Source organism: Akebia trifoliata, chromosome 6, assembly GCF_017979445.1.
Source record: "Akebia trifoliata isolate Shusen 1 chromosome 6, ASM1797944v1, whole genome shotgun sequence".
Taxonomy (NCBI): domain Eukaryota; kingdom Viridiplantae; phylum Streptophyta; class Magnoliopsida; order Ranunculales; family Lardizabalaceae; genus Akebia; species Akebia trifoliata.
Window position 1 is genome coordinate 23,852,522 of NC_141380.1, and position 21,200 is coordinate 23,873,721.

The 21,200-nt window shown below is 39.9% G+C and overlaps 1 protein-coding gene across 3 annotated transcripts in view; it reads left to right on the forward strand.

The window, feature by feature from the left end:
• Nucleotides 1-3,530, forward strand: part of LOC147400451 (rho GTPase-activating protein 7-like) — a 65,437-nt gene extending 61,907 nt beyond the window's left edge. For 2 of the 3 annotated variants that reach the window (XM_086446143.1, XM_086446144.1), the window contains exons 18-22: nucleotides 648-761; nucleotides 855-1,024; nucleotides 2,475-2,544; nucleotides 2,781-2,987; nucleotides 3,138-3,530. In XM_086446143.1, the coding sequence (XP_086302269.1) occupies nucleotides 648-761; nucleotides 855-1,024; nucleotides 2,475-2,544; nucleotides 2,781-2,987; nucleotides 3,138-3,323 (747 nt within the window). In that variant the 3' untranslated portion in view covers nucleotides 3,324-3,530. Of the gene's footprint in view, nucleotides 1-647; nucleotides 762-854; nucleotides 1,025-2,474; nucleotides 2,545-2,780; nucleotides 2,988-3,096 lie in introns of all 3 variants that reach the window. The other variant, XM_086446145.1, reaches the window with a different exon arrangement.
• Nucleotides 3,531-21,200: the final 17,670 nt, after the last annotated feature.

A 21,200-nucleotide genomic window follows, 5' to 3' on the forward strand; every position in this document is an offset into this window, starting at 1 on the left:
TAAATTCATTGTAAAAATTTCCCTTTACTTTGATTGGTATTGTCAGTCACATAGCAATCTGTAAGCACATCTGCTTTTTAGCTGCTAAACTCCATCTGTGGACAACATCCTTCTTGGGAATTAATATTTACCAGTACATCATCTCTATGTGTCCTTTCTAAAGTTGTGGTTCATACTTATTTTAGAGCCCCAAAGTATCCTTCCTCAGTTTTTAATTGACTCCCTCGCTCGTCTTGTCCTAATTTATTTCTTCTCTCTGCCCTCATTGAAGTTGTGCTCCAGATACTATTTTCTTATTTTAAATCCCTTGGGACTGAAGAGCATCCCTCCACAGTTCCAAGTTGGCACTTATTCCCTCTCTAGTCTGATCAACCGATGTTTCTCTTTTCTTTGTCATGGCCTGCAATGAAATGGATGTTAGTGGTTGTTATAATTTAGAGAGATTCTATTGCCACACCAACTTTTGCTAATGCTACCCCAAGCTACCCCAATTCATATTTAAATCACCAAAGAAGTAGCACACATCTTGGGCTGGCATTAGCAAAAGTTTGTGTGGCAATAGAAGCTCTCATATATCCATATTATTGTATTTAGTATAGTCCGCCTGTCAGATGTATTCACTGCATTGTATTTGACTGTTTCCATAGGTTTCAAGACTACAAGAGCAGTTGCAAGCCGAAAGAGATCTAAGAGCTGCGTTAGAGGTTGGTTTGAGCATGTCTTCAGGACAGTTTTCTAGCTCGAGTGGTATGGATTCTAAGGTTTGTACTTTTCTCTTCTCAGAATTTTGTTGTTCATCACTCTTGCATATCTTTTCCATACACATTCTTATATGGTTTTGACTGTTGTTGAAGACAAGGGCAGAACTCGAGGAGATTGCTCTTGCTGAAGCCGATGTTGCCAGGTTGAAGCAGAAAGTTGCGGAGCTTCACCTTCAACTTAACCAACAACGTCAACATCACTATGGATCTCTTTCTGATGCATGTGATCGATATCAACATGTCCAAAATCTTCATTCTCAGCAGTGAGTTATCTAAATTTCTTATATATCCGTTCATGTATTTTCAGGTTTTCATTATGTGTCTATCGAGAGATGTTTCAGTTGCGCATGTATGGAAACCCCAGTTTAGTGTCTTGAAACTCCGATTGTGACATAATATTCAACAATGAAGGATGCTCCATTAAGAAAAAAATTAAAGTTCTAGAAGAGAATGGTTCAAAATTTTATTCTGTTTCAGAATGTTTCCATGGCACATTCCGGTTTCAGCCATGATCAGAGTGAAATCATTGATCCTTATACATTCAGTGTTTTGAGAAATATATCAAATTGTTTTGGAATGTTTCAGTCTACACAATCTCTGTTTTTCTCCTAACCTAAACATTGCCTCAAGATGAGATTTTTAAACCTTGGCTGGAACCAGTGTTTTGAACACCGGACCGATGGTTGAACCAGGTTCAACCATAAATTTTATAAATGTCAGTTCGGTTCATGAGATACTGATAAATGGTGTAGAACCGATGGTTTTGTTCAAACTGTAGGTTCAACCGCATGAAACGACTGTTCTACCAGACCATCGGTTCATTTGAAGCCTCGATCTCATCCTCTCCTCTCCTCTCGGTTCTTTCAAAGCCTTGATCTCAATACATGCTTGAATATTTGGTGAGAGAGAAGACTTCGTTTGGATCAGATGCAACTGTTAACGAGATCTCAAATCCCCAATGAAGCAGTTTGTTGTATTGAAGAGAAATAAAAAAGATTACTGCTATCAAAGTTGGAGGAGTGTTGTGTGCATCGAAGCATGGCCAGATATGGATTTTCAACCAAGAAAATTGCATGAAAACATGGGTTTTTTACCTATGAAATCCTTGGCCTCTATTGATGGAGGAACTGCAGAGTTTTCTTAGCAAAAAGCCAAAAACCAGATGGGACTTTTCTTTATCCTTTCTTTCACTTTCTTTTAGAGCATTTGTATTCATCTGCTCAGCCGGACCAAGATTTGTGCTGCTGCATCCATGGCATAAAATTAGTGGTTTGTACTTGATATGAAACTTGTATTCTAAAAGTGGGTTAATACAAGTGGTCCGACCAATTAGGTAGAAAAATCGTTTGATCATCGGTTTGGTTTTCAAAACACTGGCTGGAACTGTAGTGTTCTTATTTACCTCATATATCTGTTTCAAAATTCTGAAACCAGCTTTTGTTTAGTTAGAAACAACAGAACAGCTTATGAGTAGTAGTGCTCAGAGCATAAAAACTCGTTATGCATACAAGGTTTCACCCCGCCTATTATTGAACTTGAAGATTTATGTCAGCCTTGTATTCTAATCAGTTACCAATAATACATGTATTTGTAGAATGCATATATGAGTGCTTATGGTAGAATGCGGAGCTATAATATATTTATACAGATGAAAAAATAATGTGTATACTTAATTGTTTTTGTTTTTATTCACTCTGAATATTCTGTCTGCAGGAAGTTTCTTCAACAAGATTTTGATATGACCCTTGCCTTTTGTAATCATGAAAGGAAACAAAGAAGTGAGGTATGTCTCTTCAAATACCTTCTATTTTAGTTTATTATAATGTTTATTGGATGTAACTAGCTATGCATGGTATCATGTTCCACCTTTTTTTTTTTTTGAGTAAGGATTTCATTTACACATTCAGAGGCTTGTGTTGCATATGATTTTGTCAGAATCAAGGCTTGATTATGTTAGTTCTAGTCAGTCGAAACCCTTATGTTCATTTTCTTGAACTGTATTGAAATGGATTGATACAGGAGAGTTCATCAGGAACTGAGTGGAGAAACATTAAGGGTCAAGTTTTACCATCGGCTACTAATGACAAACAGATTTCAAGGAAGCAATGTGTGGATTCCACAAGCCCAAGTGATTCAAAAAGTACTGAAGCATCCACAAACATTTCTATGGATGATCCTTGTGCTGTTGATTCCGCCGCCATGCCATCCACATCAAGGGCAACAGTGGTAAGAGGACTGACCCATAACTACTAAATCTCTTTTACAAGTTGATTTGTGTCAAGTTCACATTCACAGCCTTGGCAAAAAAATAAATAAATAAATTCACACAATGTAGGCTTCATGACAAGAATGGTTGGTTGGGTTGCATTCTCACAGGGAATGGAGTATCAGAGGCAGCCTTCTACAGGATCCTCAGCTTTGGTAGAGTTAACAACACGTCTTGACTTCTTCAAGGAGCGGCGTTCCCAGCTCATGGAACAACTCCACAATCTTGACTTGAGCTATGGGACAGCATCTTCACAAGGATTAGTGTATAAAGCATCTTCCCCACCATGGAACTAAAAGAGGTTGGAGGATGTGCTTGACGAGTAGCTTAAGTAAGGATTGATGATTTCTCTTAGTCTCTGTTTTTATGACAAGTACTACGAGAAAGGATTGACGATTTGCCTTGACGTATTCTCCATTTGTATATCCTTGCTACTGTTGCTTTAATCGTGTATGCTGTAATCACCTTTGCTTCATTTTATAATTTTCTTTTATTGTGCTTTCCTTGATGAAGCTTTTATTCTTGTTCTTTCCGTGTTCCTCTAGTGTCATGGTTTGTTCAGTGTAGAAAGTATTATTACTCTATTAATAGTAGATTTGGGGTGTTATGTTGATAACCATCTTTGTGAATACTTGTATGAGGTGAAGAAGAACTTTTTCTTTTGTGAGAAAGATTGACACGGCCTTTCTTGTAACAATATGGTACGTCATGTGTTAGTGGGAAATTTGTTCTTTTTAATTTTCTTTTCCTACTAAATTTGGAGGCTTTTTCAGAACAAGTGATTTTGACATTGTGGCAACGAACTTAAAATCCTAGAAGCATTTTGGGAGAGTTTCATTCATCTCTGCTTGGCAAGTCATGGATTGGTTTTAGTGCTTATGAATTCATTGATTCAATAGTGCATTCTGAAAATCCTTGAGTCAATTTTAATTTTATTTGTATGGATTTTTTGTACAAATTTTCATGAATAATTAAGTGTCATTCGATTATTTATTTTAAGGTTAAGCCTCATATAAGAATTATTAAAACAACACAGCTACAAACCTCAAGTAAAGGTGCCCAGAGGCATCCTCTAACAATGCTACAAATCTCTTGTGAGAGATCATCCGTAGGCAAGGACACCACTTGAGGAGAGGTTAACGTCGAAGCTAACCTTTCGCTACTCTATTACTTTCCCTGAAGACGGTTAAAAACAACAATCAGGAACTAGGCACACACGGTCCTAATCCTTCTGACAAAAAGCTTTACCCTCCAAGGACAGTCACTTATGTAGTTGGGAATCTTGATAGCAATTAATGAGTTGGAGGAGACAATTAGTCTTTGGCCACCATGCGTAGCCAGGAAGTCCCTCCTTGTTAGCACCTTGTTTTTGTCAATCTTTAGATTTTGGTGTTTGTCAGATTGGTTCTGATCAAAATATTAGGAATCAGTTAGGATGTTTTTCTATTCAATAAAGTAACCGAATAATTTAGAATAAAATCTTCAAATTCAATTGGTTAATCTTAGATTTGAGGGTATTGTTATGTTTGTTAGGAGGTTATTCAATCAGTTAATTAGGTCATAGATTTGTGGGTTATGTTATTTTTGTTAGGAGGTTGAGATTTTCTGCTCAATGTCTTGTTTTTATATATTTTGATGTATCTGTTTCATTTTAAAATGAACAAGGAAAAAAAAAATAATATCTTTTCTTCTCTCTATTACTGCACTCATGGTATTAGAGTTGGATTATTTACAATGGTAAAGACATCGTTTACTGGTGACAAAAGCACTATGAACCCTAATGGATTTGAACATCCATCTTTGCAAGTGACAGTTCAGAAATTGAACGGGAAAAACTATTTGGAATGGGCTCAATCTGTGAAGCTCATGATTGATGGCAGGAAAGAAATTGGCTGATGATGATCCCTCCCTCAAAACATAGAGGTCCGAAAACTCTTTGGTGATTGCATGGTTAGTGAATTTGATGGCACCTGCAATACGAAAAACATGTCTCTTTCTACCAACAGCCAAAGAGGTCTGGGAATCTGTACATGAAACATATTCAGACGTGGAGAACTCATTCCAAAATTTTGAATTAAAAATCAAGTTGTGGCAATCTAAACAGGGAGATAGAGATGTGACTGATTATTACAACGAGATGGTTGCTTTGTGGCAAGAGTTTGATTTGTGTTATGATGAAGAATGAGAGTATGCTAAGGATAGTGCAAGGCATCTGTGACGAATGGAAAATGATAGGGTCTATGTATTTCTTGTAGGATTAAGCAAAGATCTTGATGAGGTAAAAAGAAGAATTAATGGAAGATGACCTTTACTTTCATTGCGAGAGGTGTTTTTTGACGTTAGGAGAGAGGAAGGAAGAAGAAAAGTGATGTTGGGTGAAGATAATCAGTCAATTGCTGAAGTTTCTGCTTTAGTCTCCAAAGCTGCACCATATGGCCCATCTGGACCACCACGACAGAACAAAAGAGGTGAGAAGATATGGTGCGAGCACTGTCACAAGCCACGACATACATGTGAGAATTGTTGGAAACTACACGGGAAACCACCAAAATGGAAGCCACGACATGACTCTAGAGCATTCCAAGATGTAGGTTTTGATGAACAGACACATCTAACTTCTTTCAGTAATGTTGAAGGTCCTATACAGATAACTTCTTTTAGTAAGTGAAAGCACCCTTGATCCGCGTGATTGCAGATAAGCTTTTTTTTTTTGTGTTTATGAGTCGCTACTTAGTTTTATGGTCTAGGAACTGAAATATGACTCAAAATAGAAAAGAAAATATTGATTTCCAAAAAGAAACTATAGGTCCGGGGATCACGTTCTAGGATTGGAAGGTGTTAGGCACCAATCCCGCTCGGCAAATGTCGGTTTCTACTTTTTCCAAAAAAAAAAAAATTACATTACTAAAACAGACATAAAATAAAATAAAAAAAGAACTTTACTTAGATGATTGCGACGGACAATTCCCTCAAAACTGGCGAAGTGTGTTCCTCGTGTGAGTCTTCCTACTTTTATCTCCGTCACTCGATCTACTTTCGATCTTCGAGATGAGGTATTTCCCTCCTAGATCTGATTATTATTATTATTATTTTTTTTGGCTTTTTGGGTGTTTTGAGAATTTTTGGGTATTTTTTGAGTAAAAAAATGGGATTTGGGTGTTAGGTAGGGACTTAGGGCTTCAGAATTAGGGTTTTGAGAAGGTTGCGGAGAGTTTTTAGTCTTTCTTTCGTAGGATTTTTCTTAACCTACGAGATTAGGTTTTAGAGGCTCCTTTTTATAGAGTTTTTTGGAAGTTTTTCAGTTTAACTAGGTTTCTTTAAAATAAGGTTAATTAGGATTTTAATTCTTACACACAATAAATATTTTTAAGTTTTTTGGAGAGCCCCCCCCTTAATTATATTTTTAATTTTTTCGGACCCCAGATGGAATGGTCTTTTATTATTATCTGGTGGGCCCCACTTGAATAAGTGGGCCGTCACTTAAAATTTGACCTGTGGGCTTGATTGATTGATTTTCTTTGTTCAAAATTTTAGTTTAATTTATTAAGATTTCACTTCACGTTAATTAATGTTTTAATTATTAATTTTGAAATTTTAAATTTTTAGGGTTGGAAAATTATTGTTTTGCCTTCAAATAGGATTTTTGCGTTAAGATGTTGTTTTTTGATGTTTTGGGATGTTTTGAAATCTGTTTTTTCATAATAAATTCAATGTGAGTATTAGTTTGTGTCATATTTTTCGGCATGAAATGATCGTGGACCCTATGAGGGCGTTTTCATAATTTTGTCGATTTGTGAAAATTGGCAAAATGATTTATTTGATTTTAATTTGTTGTTTTATGTGTTCAAAAGGGTTTTCCTAAGCGTAATGTAGGCTTTAAGGGTGTTTGATGTTAGGGGTATTTTGGTAATTTGATTATTTTTCTTGTAAAGTTTTTTTTGTACCAAGAATGATGATTTCTAGGTTTTGGAACTATATTGTCATAGCATAGCGTGGTTTCTAAAGTTTTTCTTGCTTGAAATACATCATCCAAATTTCTGAAACATATCTAGTAACAAATAAAAACATTGGAATATTTATCTATCTTTGGGAATCGTCACAATCGGGTTGACGAGTTGATTAATCAGGTGTATGCAAAAATGGGGTGTCTATAGCAAGGAACAACTAGACCAATTATATAAACTTCTATCATCCACACAATCCTCAAAAACAACGTTCTCTTGTTTTCTAGCACAATAACCCATGGATTATTGACTTAGGTGCAACTGATCATATGACTGGATATTCTAAGTTATTTTCATCATATAGTCCTTGTGCAAGAAATCAAAAAAGTTAAAATAATCGATGGTTCTTGTAGACATGGGAATTTTCATCATTTTTGAGACATCCCTTCACTTTGGGGTGTTTTGGAGTCGCCACCATTCATTTTCTGAAATGGGTGTGAATGGTCACCCGAAGTTGTATTTTTTGAAAAATATGTCATTTTGACATTTGAAGACTCTCGTATGATAAGGGTACATGGTCCAACCTTGATTCAAGGTAAGGGGGTCCATTTATGGAGTAGGGAAGGTGTTAGGCACCCTACTCCATCCACCGTAGGTGGAACCTCGAATTCGGTCAACTTTAAAAAAAAAATGATAGATATTGAAAATTTCGATATGTGCCCTCAAATATGAGGGTCTTTTAGTATTGGTTCAAATCACTGGGGCACCCTTATTGAAAAAGGGGCCCTTTGGTGATTTAAACCGTTGTGGTGTGTGCAAAGTGTAGAGAAGGGGGTGAGTAGAAGAGGGAAGTTAGAGGGGGTGTCCCTTTTTCAAATCCACCTTGATCTTCATAGATCTTCAAAGATGTCCCCCTTTGAGTCTTCTTTTTTCTTTTCTTGATTTGTTTGAGAGAAGGTTGAGAGTTGAGAGTTGAGAGTGGTGAGATGAGTTGAGAATTGATGGTGGTTAGGGAGTAGAGTAAGAGTAGAGAGTTGAGGGTTGAGTTGAGGTGAGTTGTTGTTTTTTGAGGTATTTTTCTTAATTTTTCATTAGGTCTTGTGAGGAGAGAATGAATGGGTTTTTATAGAAGTTGGGGGTTATTTTAGAGGTATAATGGGGTGAAGGATTGGAAGAATGGTTAATGGCATGGGTTTTAGAGATGAAGGGTATGAAATTTGAAATGGAAATAAGGGTATTTGTGTAATGAGAGAAATGAGTTGTATTTTGACCCAAATGGTTTGAATCTTACCCAAATCCATTTGGGTAGAGTGTTTGGTGGGGTGAGATGAATGATGGTTGATGGGGGTGATGGGGGTGTAAGAGAGTTGTTTGGAGAATGAATGTTAAGTTGGTTAAAGGGGTGAGGTGTTTAGATTTAGGAGAATGAGTTGTATAAGGGGTTAGGTGTTTGGATTTTTGGGAGGGGTAGTGAGATGATGACATGTGTTAAAAGGGAGGAGTTGATATGGTGATGAGAGGAATTGATTGGTGGTGATGATTGGTTGATTAGAGAGAAAGGTATGGGTTAGTTTGGTGATGATGGTGGGAGGTATGGGTTGATGTGATTTTGTGGGAGTGTTTTAAGGGAAAGTGATTAGTTAGGGTGTAGGAGATATGGGTTGTGATGTGGGTGGTTGATGGTGTTAGAGAATGGTGATAGATTATGTTAGGGTAGGGTATGGGTTGAGGTGATTTTTGGTGAGAAGTGATGTAGTTGGTTGATTTTTTGGAGAAAGGTGATGGAGGTAGGTGATTAGATGAGGGAGGTGGAAGGGGATGATGACATATGTCATCTTTTGGTGTTAAATTGGTGATTGGTTTGATGTGGATGATGGGTTAGATTGGGTTTGGGTAGTGAATTGGGCTTGGGTAATGAGTTGGGCTTTGGGTGATGGGCTTAGGTTGGGTTGGGTTTATGTTGGATTGGGTTTAGGAATATAGAATAAGATAGTTTTGGGTTTTATGTGATGGGCTTAGGTTAGGTTGGGTTTGTATGTAGGCTTGGACCATTTATGGAATGAGAGGGGGCTTTTGGGCTTTGAGGGCCCGATGCAACTTTTATTATTTTTTTGAGTATTTTTACGTCGAGGGCCCGCTCAAATTTGGGTGTCTACAGTTCTTTTTCAGCAATTGTTGGAAAATGATCAGTGGTTATCTCAAATACTTTTGTTATTAGAGATGTCCTTCATGTTCCAAATCTTTCCTGTAATTTACTATCTATTAGTAAATTAACTACAGATCTCTAGTGTTCTGTTAAATTTTTTCAATCCCATTGTGTTTTCTAGGATTTGAATTATGGGAAGATAAGAACAGTAGACTTTACTACTTTGAAGATGGAAATGCAGTGCATGGACAAGCTCAGTTGACTAGTTTTGAACTTCTTTTTGTTTCTAGTGATAATAAAATCATGCTATGGCATTTTAGTTTAGGGAATCCAAATTTCCAGTATTTGAAACAATTATTTCTAAGTTTATTTCATAATAAAGATCTATCTTCTTTTCATTGTGATGTTTGTCAAATTGCTAAGGATAAATGTGCATCTTTTTCTATTCAACCATATAAACCATCAAAGCCATTTACACTAATTCTTAGTGATGTTTGGGGTCTTTCCCGCATATCCACAGTTTTGTGAAAAAAAAATGGTTTTTTACATTCATTGATGACCACACAAGAATATTTTTTTTGTTTATTTGATTAAGGAAAAATCTAAAGTTGAATAGATTTTTAAATTTTTTTATGCTATGATAGAAACACAGTTTCAAAAATGAATTTAGGTCTTTAGAAGTGACAACGGAAAATAATACTTTAACAAAGTGTTGGGGCATTTTTTTTCAAACTAAGGTTTATACATCAAAGTTCATGCATAGATATGCCTCAACAAAATGGGATAGCAGAACGAAAAAATAAACATCTCCTTGAAGTAGTTAGATTTCTTATGTTTACTACTAAAGTTTCTAAATACTTATGGGGAGAAGTTATACTCACTGCTACATACCTAATCAATCGAATGCAGTCAAGAGTATTAATGTTTCAAACACCACTGCAAAAATTTCAAAGTCTCTTTCCTAGATTAAGACTTATTTCTGACATTCCACTTAAAATATTTAGCTGTATTGCTTTTGTGCATATTCATGATCATAAGAAAAGCAAGTTAGATCTGAAAGCTTTAAAATGTGTTTTTGTTGGTTATTCACCAATACAAAAAGGGTATAAGTGTTTTAATCTTCAACCCATTTTTTTTTGTTAGCGTGAATGTCGCATTCTTTGAGTGACAAAGTGTTTTTGATACCACTCCTCTTCAGGGGGGGGGGGAATTCTTGTGAATACTCGACTCATATTTTTGATCTTGAACCTGAAAATACTAGAAATAATACATTTGTCACAAATTCTAATGAGAAATGAAACAATTTTGATCCTAATCTCATGGAACCAAAAACTTCAATTCCTAAGTTGGTTCCATCTTCAATGCCAACAGCAAGTGATGTTAACAATAGAACATAACCAGATTTGAGACCTCAATTTAAGCTCGTTTATTCACGACACAAACATAAACAAGGTCGAGAAAAAATCGTTCCTTTGCAAAATCAATCATCTGATCTAAGTACAGATCTAGAAAATAGTCTCATCGAGTCAAGGTAATCAGTCCGAGCCAAACTCATCTACTCTTAATTCTGATGATCTCAATGTACCAATTGCCCTTAGAAAAAGAAAGAAAGATCATGTACAAAGTGTCCATTGTATCATATGTCAAAGTATGTGTCTTATAAAAATCTTTCTTCTTCATTTCTTTCACTCACCTCACAAGTGTCAAGTGTGGATGCTTCTAAGAACATACATGAGGCTTTATGTGTTCCTAAATGGAGGAAGGTAGTCTTTGAAGAAATGGAGGCATTAGAGAAGAATGGTATATGGGAGAAGGCTAACTTACCAAGACAAAACATATCTGTTGGATGTAAATGGGTATTCACAGTGAAATTCAACTCAGATGGGTCCTTAGAACGCTACAAGGCATAGCTAGTCGCAAAGGGCTTCACTCAAGTATATGGGATTGATTGTCAAGAGACCTTTGTACCGGTAGCAAAACTGAATACAACATGAGTTGTTTTATTTATTGCTGCGAACTTGGAGTGATCTTTACATCAATTATATGTAAAAAATGCATTTCTCAATGGAAATTTAGAGGAAGAACTGTATATGGAGGCTCCACCCGGTTTTGAAGATAAATTTGGAACCAAGGTATGTAGATTGAAGAAGTCTTTGTATGGATTGAAATAGTCCCCAAGAGCTTAGTTTGAGAGGTTTACAAAGTCTGTGAAGAACCAAGGATTCAACCAGGGATAATTTGATCATACAATGTTCATTAAGCATTCCCGTGATGGTAAGATAGCAATTCTAATTGTCTATGTGGATGATATCATTTTGACAGGAGATGATGAGACAGAGATAGCCTGATTGAAGTAAGGTCTTGCAGTTGAAATTGAAATTAAAGATGTGGGACAGTTAAGATATTTCCTAGGGATGGAAGTTGCTAAATCAAATAATGGAATAACGATATCCCAAAGAAAATACGTCATGGATTTACTCCAAGAAACTGGGATGACTAGATATAAGCCAAGTGACACTCCTATGAATCCAAATCAGAAGTTGGGGGAGAAAACAGAAGGTACTCCAGTGGATGTAAGAAGATATCAACGTCTTGTCGGAAAATTGATCTATCTTACCCATACAAGACCAGATATAGCCTTTGCATTTGTGTAGTAAGTCAATTCACGCACTTGACTTGCAAGGAACATTTGGAAGCAGTCTATCACATTTTGAGGTACCTTAAAGGCACTCCAGGAAAGGCCTCTTGTTCAAAAAAGGTGGACAAAGAAGTATAAAGGTGTATACAGATGTAGACTGGGCTGGTTCAATGATAGACATAAGATCTACCTCAGGGTATTGCACGTTTATTTAGGGGAATTTAGTTACTTGGAGGAGCAAAAAGCAAAACGTTGTGGCTCGAAGTAGTGCAGAGGCAGAATATCAAGCTAGGGCACATGGAGTTTGTGAAATACTCTGGCTAGTGCAGAGGCAAAATATCGAGCTATGGCACATGGAGTTTGTGAAATCTCAGAATTCGATTCGAGAGCTAAAAGGGACACCTTTCTCAACAGCGATAATGAACTCAGATCCCCCAAAGATGTTCCACCCACCGAAGTTCAACACGTATGACGGAACAAGAGATCCCCTAGATCATGTACTCTAGTACAGGAGTCAGATGATTTTGTATCAAAACGATGATTCCTTGCTTTGTAAGCTTTTTCCCTCTACTCTAAGGCATGGAGCGATGGCATGGTTTCAAGGGCTACCACCTAGGGCAATAGCTAGTTTCCTCGAGCTAGAGGAAGCGTTTATCGCACAGTTTGTGCATTTGAGGAAGAAGAAGGTCGGAGTAAATGCTCTCTTCAACTTACGACAAGAGGTTGGGGAAAACATACGATCTTTCGTCACAAGATTCCGAGCTAAGGTTACAACGATAGATTGCATGGACGAAGCAACGACGTGCGCAGCTTACATAGCGGCGGTTATCCCTAGAACTCGGCTTCATGATTCATTGATAAAATCAGACCCGGTCAGACTCGAAGATCTGTACTCAAAGGTGGAGAAATATATCTTGGTGGAAGAGTCCGAGCTTAACAGAGGTCGGAGAACTCAGACGGTGGCGAATAGTGAAGGCGGCCAAAAGAAATTATTGAACCAAAAAGAGGGAACGACAGGAAAAAGCCCCGAGAATCAAAGCAACAATCAAGGTAGAAAAGAGGCCGCGTGTACACACCGCTCAATGAGAAGTTGTCTGTGATACTCAGATTTATCAAATATGACCCTGGTTTCGTTCAGCCACCCCGGGATTATCGAGGAAAGCCAGGAAAACCTTATTGCGAGAACCACAAGGCAGAGGACCACCCGACCGAGGATTGCTATTGGTTGCGGCACATTATCCAAGATATGGTCGAGGAGGGAAAGCTCAGAAGATACATATCCACCAACGGAAGGGGAGCTAAGGAGGTACTAAGAGGTGGAAGTTGAAGAACGTCACCAACTGAGGTTGGCAGAAAGGGCCGTAGGGAGTCCGGGAAGCGCAGGATGATACATACGATCGTGGGAGATCACGAATTAGGACAACAATCTCGAAGCCTCTTTAGAGCTAAAGTAAAGAAGATCAAACACGAGGTTTGCATGAACCAAGTTACCTCGGGTGTCCATGAGACGAAGGTAACTGGCTCTGCCGGAGAGCAGGAGGTGATAACATTCACCTGCGAGGATTTGAGAGGGACAGTCTTGCCCCACCAAGACGCCTTAGTCGTGGCCTTACCGGTTGGGGACGTGGATCTAAGAAGGATACTGGTTGATGCCGGAAGCGTAGTATCCGAGCAAAGAAGATGGGGATATTTGACATCTTGGAACCTACCCAGTCCACAAATTGAATGTGGACAGTACGTTCCGACCAGTTAGGCAGAAGCCAAGGAGACTCTCACCACGATTAAGGCAAGGGGTGAATGATGAAATAGGCAAACTCTTAAAAGTGGGGTTCATCAGGGAGATCGACTACCCAGAATTGATAGCAAACATTGTCGCAGTCCCGAAGAAAGACGAGAAAGTTAGGGTTTGCATTGATTTTACGAACTTAAATAAAGCCTGTCCAAAAGATAGTTTCCTGCTACCCCGAATTGATAGACTGGTTGATGCCACGGCGAGACACGCAAGGATGTCGTTTATGGACGGTTACTCGGGATATAACCAGATCCCTTTAGCTAAAGGGGATCAGGCGAAAACCTCTTTCATAACTGAGCAGGGTTTGTTTTGCTTTAAAGTCATACCGTTCGGTCTAAAGAATGCAGGGGCAACTTACCAACCAAAGGCTCGTGACTAAGATGTTCGAGGGAATGATCGGGCAAATGGTAGAAGTTTACATTGATGATCTGTTGGTAAAGAGTAAGAAAGCAGAAGACCACCTAGAGGACCTCGGGAAGACTTTTGAAAGATTAAGAGAATTCTGAATGAAGCTTAACCCCAAAAAATGTGTTTTTGGAGTATCTTCCGGAAAGTTCCTTCGGCACATCATCACCAGAAGGGGCATCGAGGCCAATCCTGATCAAATACGAGCCTTGGTAGAGATGCCAAGCCCGAGTAACCAAAAGCAAGTACAAACTCTAGCGGAAAGAATTGCAGCCCTCAACCGATTTATTTCTCGTGTGTCTGACAGGTGCCGACCGTTGTTCAACCTATTAAAAAAGGGGAAAGGCCTCACATGGGATGAAGAGTGCGAAACAGCTTTCGCAGGATTAAAAACTTATCTAGGACGAACACCCATACTCAGTACACCAGAAGAGGGGGAAAAACTCGGAATTTACCTAGCTGCCGGAGTACAGTCAATAAGCTCAGTTCTGTTTAAGGTCGACTTAGGAAGGGAGTACTCGATCTATTACGTTAGCAAAACGTTGGGACTATCGAAAATCAAGTATACCAGAGCTGAGAAGATCGGGTTATCCCTTGTTTACTCAGCGCACAAGTTGAGGCCGTACTTCCTGTCACATCGAGTTCGGGTGGTGACAGAGTACCCGTTGAAAGATATGCTATCCAGATCTGAAAAGTCTCGGTAAATGGCGAAATGGGCCGTAACCCTGGGAGAGTACGACCTGCAATTTGAAGCATGAATAGCTCTAAAGGGGCAAGTGCTAGCGGACTTCCTAGCAGACTTCCCGGTAAAAGACCCCTATTGGGAAGAATTGGAAGAAGAAGATGAAGCAATCAAGGAATGAGGTTTGTGGGAAAGACAGGCAGGATGGAGGATGTTCGTAGATGGTTCATCCAACTATTCGGGCTCGGGCGTTGGCATAGTACTGCTAACTCCGAGCAATGATCGGCTGGAAAAAGTGATTAAGCTCGGGTATGGTGCATCAAATAATGAGGCGGAATATGAAGCGGTTATTAATGGTCTCAAGATGGCAAAATAGCTAAGCATCGACGAAATCGCCGTATTCACAGATTCACAACTGGTTGCAAATCAATGTAACGGGGAAAATGAAGCAAGGGATGAGCGAATGGCCAAGTATCTATCAGCAGCATGGCAAGAAATCGAGAAATTCTCGAAAGTAAAGATTGGCCGGATCTTGAGAGAGGAAAATAGACATGCAGATTCATTGGCTTTCATTGCGTCCATGCTCGGAGAAATGGAAATACGAATGCTACCCGTAGAATACCAGTTAGAGGCCTGCAATGATTGTAAGAAAGAAGAATGTGGGCAAATAGGATGAGTGTTAGGGTGGATGCAGAAGTACCTGGAATATCTGCAGAACAAAACACTACCACCAGACAAGAAAGAGGCCAGAAAGCTGTTGTACCAGGTCGGAAGATACACGATTATCGACGGAGAACTGTACAGAATGTCCTTTGGAGGACCTCTATTAAAATGCCTAAATATGGAAGAATCCGAACTCGTGATGGCAGAAATACACGAAGGAATCTGCGGCAACCATTTAGGAGGGCGGTCTTTAGAAAATAAGGTAGCAACTCAAGTTACTTCTGGCCAAGAATGCAGGAGGATTGCAAAAGGTACGTCAGAGTTTGTGATAAATGTAAAAAACACGCACACATGCAACTCCAACCACCGAGCGAGCTGCACTCGATAACATCTCCCTAGCCTTTCTCTATGTGGGGGATGGACATTGTCGGACCGTTGTTGTGAGGAAAAGGGGGTAAATTCTTCATTTTAGCAGCCACAGACTATTTCACCAAGTGGGTAGAAGCAATTCCACTTACTCAGATAAGGGAGGAGGAAGTCATCAAATTCGTCTGGGAACACATCATAATAAGATTCAGAATCCCTTACGCGTTGATCTCGGATAACAGGATGCAATTCAAAGGTAATCGAATACAGTCATATTACAGGGAATATGGGATTAGATCACTTCAATCCTCTCCGCGGTACCCACAGGGCAATGGGCAAGCAGAAGCATCCAATAAGATGATTATCAACAACTTGAGGAAGAAACTAACCGAGCATAAGGGGGGATGGGTAGACGAGTTGCATAGCGTTCTTTGGGCATATAGGACGACACTTTGAAGAGCCACGGGATTCTCTCCGTTTGCATTAATGTATGGAACAAAAGCAATCATACCTACCGAGATTCAAATTCCCACTACCAGAACACACGTTGTCGAGACAGAATTGAATAAAGAGATGCTAGCTCGGAACTTAGATTGGTTAGACGAAACATGGGACAGAGTGGACGAAAGATTAGCACGATACCACAGCTTGTTGAAAAAATCCTACGATAGGAAAGTACGAAGGAGGGAATTCAAAATAGAGGATATGGTATTACGAAAAGTGTTCACTAACACAAAGGAGGTAAATAGTGGGAAGCTGGGAGTGAATTGGGAGGGCCCATATGTTGTCAACAAGGTTGGAGGAGCGGGGGTATATTACTTAGAAACAACCGCAGGGGATGTAATTCGGGCACCTTGGAATGTATTCAATCTAAAGAAGTTCTATCATTAAGTTGAAAGTTAATATATTTCAAGAATATTAGCATTTTTTGTTGCTAGGAAAGCCTTGGCTCTCCATTGGAGCCGAGCCCAACCAAGGGGTTGGTTCAGCGAAAAACCTTGGCTCTCCATCTCTCCATTGGAGCCGAGCCCAACCAAGGGGTTGGTTCAGCGAAAAGCCTTGGCTCTCCATTGAAGCCTAGCCCTACATATCAAAACCTACTAAGGTCAGAAGTAGAACTGGAATGAATAAAAGACTAGTATTCATTTTGACCTTTAAAAGACCATCAAGAAACCCAAAGGCAACACATTGTGAAGGTCATACAAAAAAGGAAAAGAGATAAAGAGCACAAGGAGAATATTTGCAGCAAAACCATGTTCTTAACATTAGATAAAATGTTTACATACATCAAAAAAAAAAAAAACAAAAAGATCGGACTTTGTACTAAATTACATATCGCCTTCGCGGGTTACATTAGCATCCTCGGGGACCTCAATGGGAAGGTTGGACTCCTCAGGAACTTCAGTGGGAAGGTTGGACTCCTCAGGAACTGGTTCGGGAGTAGCAGTTGTCTTCTTCGCAGAAGCCTTGGCCTTGGCCTTCTTTAGTTTAGCTTTCAGCTTATTGTAGGCTTTTTCCCAACCTTCTTCTGAAGCGTCCAGCTGTGCCTGAAGGGAGACAAGCTGGTCCTTAAGGGCTTCTGTCTTTTCCCTCTCCTTGACTTTGACTAGCTCCTCTAAGGAGGCTATTTTCCCCTCCGCCAGTGCAAGCTTTTCTTTATTAAGCTCCAGCTCGGACATGGCATTGTCCAGGCTACCTTGGAGTTTGAGGGAATTTGTGGTGGCAGCGTCCCTTTCAAGCTAGAGCTACTTGATTCGACCCTCTGCTATTTGGAGATCAGTCATTATTGTGTCTCGGGACTGGCCTAGTTGAGCAACAGCGTGTTGCACCTAGCAGATAAGAAGTGAAGAGAAAATAATTAAGTGTTAAAAGGCAAGAAGGAACTGCCAAATAATCAAGGAGGGGAAAGAAACTTACAGCTGCTAAGGCCCGAAAGGCATCATTATAAAACCTGGCCGGATCCCCGGAGAAGCTCTGACCGGTTTTGACTACGTCCCTAGGTAGCGCGGATGCCTAGAACATGGCATACGCAACCGTAGGATTCGAAAGTGTGGAATCCTGATCAGTTATAGGTTTTCCCCCCGCTCTATGGCTTACTACCCATGAGGAAGGGGGGGAATTTCCTCTCTGACCCGACCCCACCGAAGAAGCTTGGGACGGGTCCACGGGCAGCACACTTGGGCCTGGAGGTGCGGGTGCCGAGGAAGGGATAGATCGGGGGTTCGGTCCCCTTCGAAGCCTCTTCAGCAGAGGCTGGTGATCTTTTTCTTCCTCTTCCTCTTCTTCATTTTCCCCCATCTCCTTCTCCGGTACTCCTTCATCTGTCGAGGGAGGGGTTGGAGAAACCACCCTGATTTCCTCGTCGTCGGAGTCGGAATCAGCTGTTGGGGTTGGTCAGTAAGAGCGAAGAGCCATATCGTCCACCCCCGATCTTAAAACCTCTCTACGGTTCTGGTGGCTGGACGCAGGGAGAAAATAAGTTGCTTGGTGGAGTATCTCAGGGTTCGTGAGCAGATGAGTAATTACCATCGAATTCTCTAGAAACCTGTCCTTGCTCGGACCTGCAGAGATTAATCGAAAGGTCAGGATACAAAAAAAAAACTTACTTACCGTGGTAATTGAATGAAGGGTAGTTCAAGGAGGGAAGCTCGTTCCCCGGAGCGCTCTCCCACCGACCAGTCAGTTGGATCAAAAAAATGAACCACTCCTTGTCAGAGTCGGGGAGTTCGATCAAGGAAGGCTTCCCCCTCCTTTTAGACAAATAAAAGAAGCCCAGTCTATTTGGGCATCTTTTTAGGATGAATTGTGCCCTAATGTCATAGAGCCCGAGCTTGAGCCCTTCTTTAAATGTTCGTTCATTTGCTTGAAAGCAGATAGGAGGCGAAAGAAATTCCCGCTCATTTGACCAGGAGCCCTCCTATAGAAATTTAGTACCTCCCGAGTCAACCTGCTCAAAGGAAGACAAAGGCCTGCTTTGAGCTGTCCCCAGTGCACAACGGTTGTGCCCTCGGGGAAGTCGTTGGATGTTGAGGCTTCATCCGCGTAAGACAAGCCCACATCGCCAGGGATAACGAAAGCATCCTTGACCACATCCAGTGGAGGACGAGCGGGGGAATAAGATTTCCCCCTTACCATGGCTAATGGGTATAAAAGAAAATGGAAAGAAAAAAGAAGTCTAGCGGAGAGGGAAGGAAGCCTTGACCTGGTACCTTCAAAAGAAAACAAGAGGGAGGAGAGCCTACATGGCCTTGAATGCTAATCTTTTGCTGGGAGGAAGCTTGGGAGAGTGCACGAGAACGCAGAAATGGCAGAGAGGCAGAGCGTAGGCAAGAGAGAAAAATGACAGAGTTACAGCGAGGTAACAGTGAAAGTAAAAAAAAAAAAAGAAAGGGCAGGGATATATATAGACCATAAAAACCTCGAGATGTGCATTAAAAATCAGCAGTTGGGATCTCGTCAACAAATAATAACGAGGCATTAAATGACGAAAAATCAGATATGATTCGATATAACCGTTTGACCCATACACGTGAATCAAGCAAACCGCAAAGCGCCATGTGTATATAATACATGATTGCGCCGTAAAAACCAACATGCAAGTCACGCCTTACGAGAACAGTCCCACCAATCGTCGCCCTTGAAAAACAAACGGGCTAAGTAGTGATTCGTCGCGATAGAATCATTAATCCAACTTAAACCCCGCTAAGAAATTGCCACGTGTCAGCTTTGCACATTCTAAAAAGTTATATCTCGAGTACCCGAGCGATTTGCCCGAGCCCTTGAGAGGGGGTATTGTGGGGGGAAATTCTCGAATGGGGATATGTGGCCCAGAAAATTCTCGGAAGGAGGGATTCGAGGCTCGGATGAACCGCTTGACGAAACTCCTCGGATGCATGGACGTTCAGCTCGAACATACACCTCCAACTTATCAAGTAGCTCGGATGGGATACTCCGTGGATATTTAATATTAGTATAGATCGGAAAGATGGATTGACAGATTAGCTATTGATTGACAGCTTTGACAACCCATATTGTGTCAGATCTGTTCTGATTGCATCAGGATTGCAGGGCAGTTGTAACTACCCCTGCACCTGACATGCCAAATAGTGAGTCACATCAATGAAGGGCACAGAAAACGATCATCATGAACATCTATATAAGGGAGAGAAGGGCAAGGGTAAGGGGGTTCTGTTCTTCTTTTTCTCTCTAGAAAATAGATTAAGTTTTACTAGATTTAACACATTCTCTAATTTGATTGTCGGAGTGGGCTAATTCGCAGGTCCGCCTGAGCAAAGAAAGAAAGGGAAGAGTGTAGAGTGAAAATCAGGCGAATTTACTCAATCTTCCAACAAAGTAGCTCACCATGAAAGACTCCTTAAGCCCTTCAGTACGGTTGGCAATCTCTTCGAACTGAGTTTGATAGTCTTCCACCAAAATAGTTTTGTCGAAGCTTGGAGATGAGTGTTGTGGGTCTTCATACTGAAAGGGACCAAACCGTACAAGCAAAGCCACAACAAACTCTTCCCAAAATGCAATCGCCTCGGATCTTTCCATCCACCTGAACCACTAGAGGGCCTTGCATTCCATATGGAATAAACCCAGCAATAGTCATCAAGAAATCAAAATTTGTTGGTGGACAAAAAATCGTTCTGCCCGATATAACAACCCAAAGGTCCTGACCCATCAAACCAAGGGAAATCCAACAAAGTTGTTTGAGTATGGTAGGGATATCTTCAATTTGGTTAATAGACTTCATGTTCGAGCTCTCCCCTTTCTCTTTGTTTTGGCCACTTTAAATTCCTTCAATTCTAGAGTCGACGATGGTGACTTTTTGCATCAATTTTTCCTTTTTTTTCTCTTTTTAACAATTTTAACACACAAGGTTACTTCTACGGTAACCAATCCTCCAGAGACTCTCTTTGAGTTAAAGAAAATGCGACATATAGATTTCATTATCCAAGGAGGTTAAATACAATACAACTCTTTTAAAAATAAGTAACTGCGTTGCACAATCCTACAATAATCAAATGACTCACTTACCACATCTACATATCACCCCACATTTCAATAACTTCCCAACCCTATTAGTTATTGTACGTTTTGCACTACGTGTTTTATCCTACATGAGTTAGAAATTTTAGAATGAGTTGATTTTTCGTGAGGAGATCATCCTCACCAAAAATCAGCCCATTCTGAAATTTCTAATCCCATAAAAAATGATTTACAAAAAATGGACGATCCACGATTCTTCAACTGGTAAACATGGGACTAGAAGTTTCGGAAGGGGTTGATTTTTGGTGAGGATGATCTTCTCACAATAGAGATCATCCTCACTAAAAATCAGCCCATTTCAAAGCTTATAACCCATGTAGGACAAAACATGTAGGGTGCCAAACATTTTCCATATATATATAAACTAGTCACGTAACAATCTTTTACTTTTATAGATTTTGGAAACAAGATTAACTCAAAAGACCATAAGTTTTCATTGTTTTGTAGAAAATAAGGGTATTTTAGTGATTTATGTAGTTCCATCG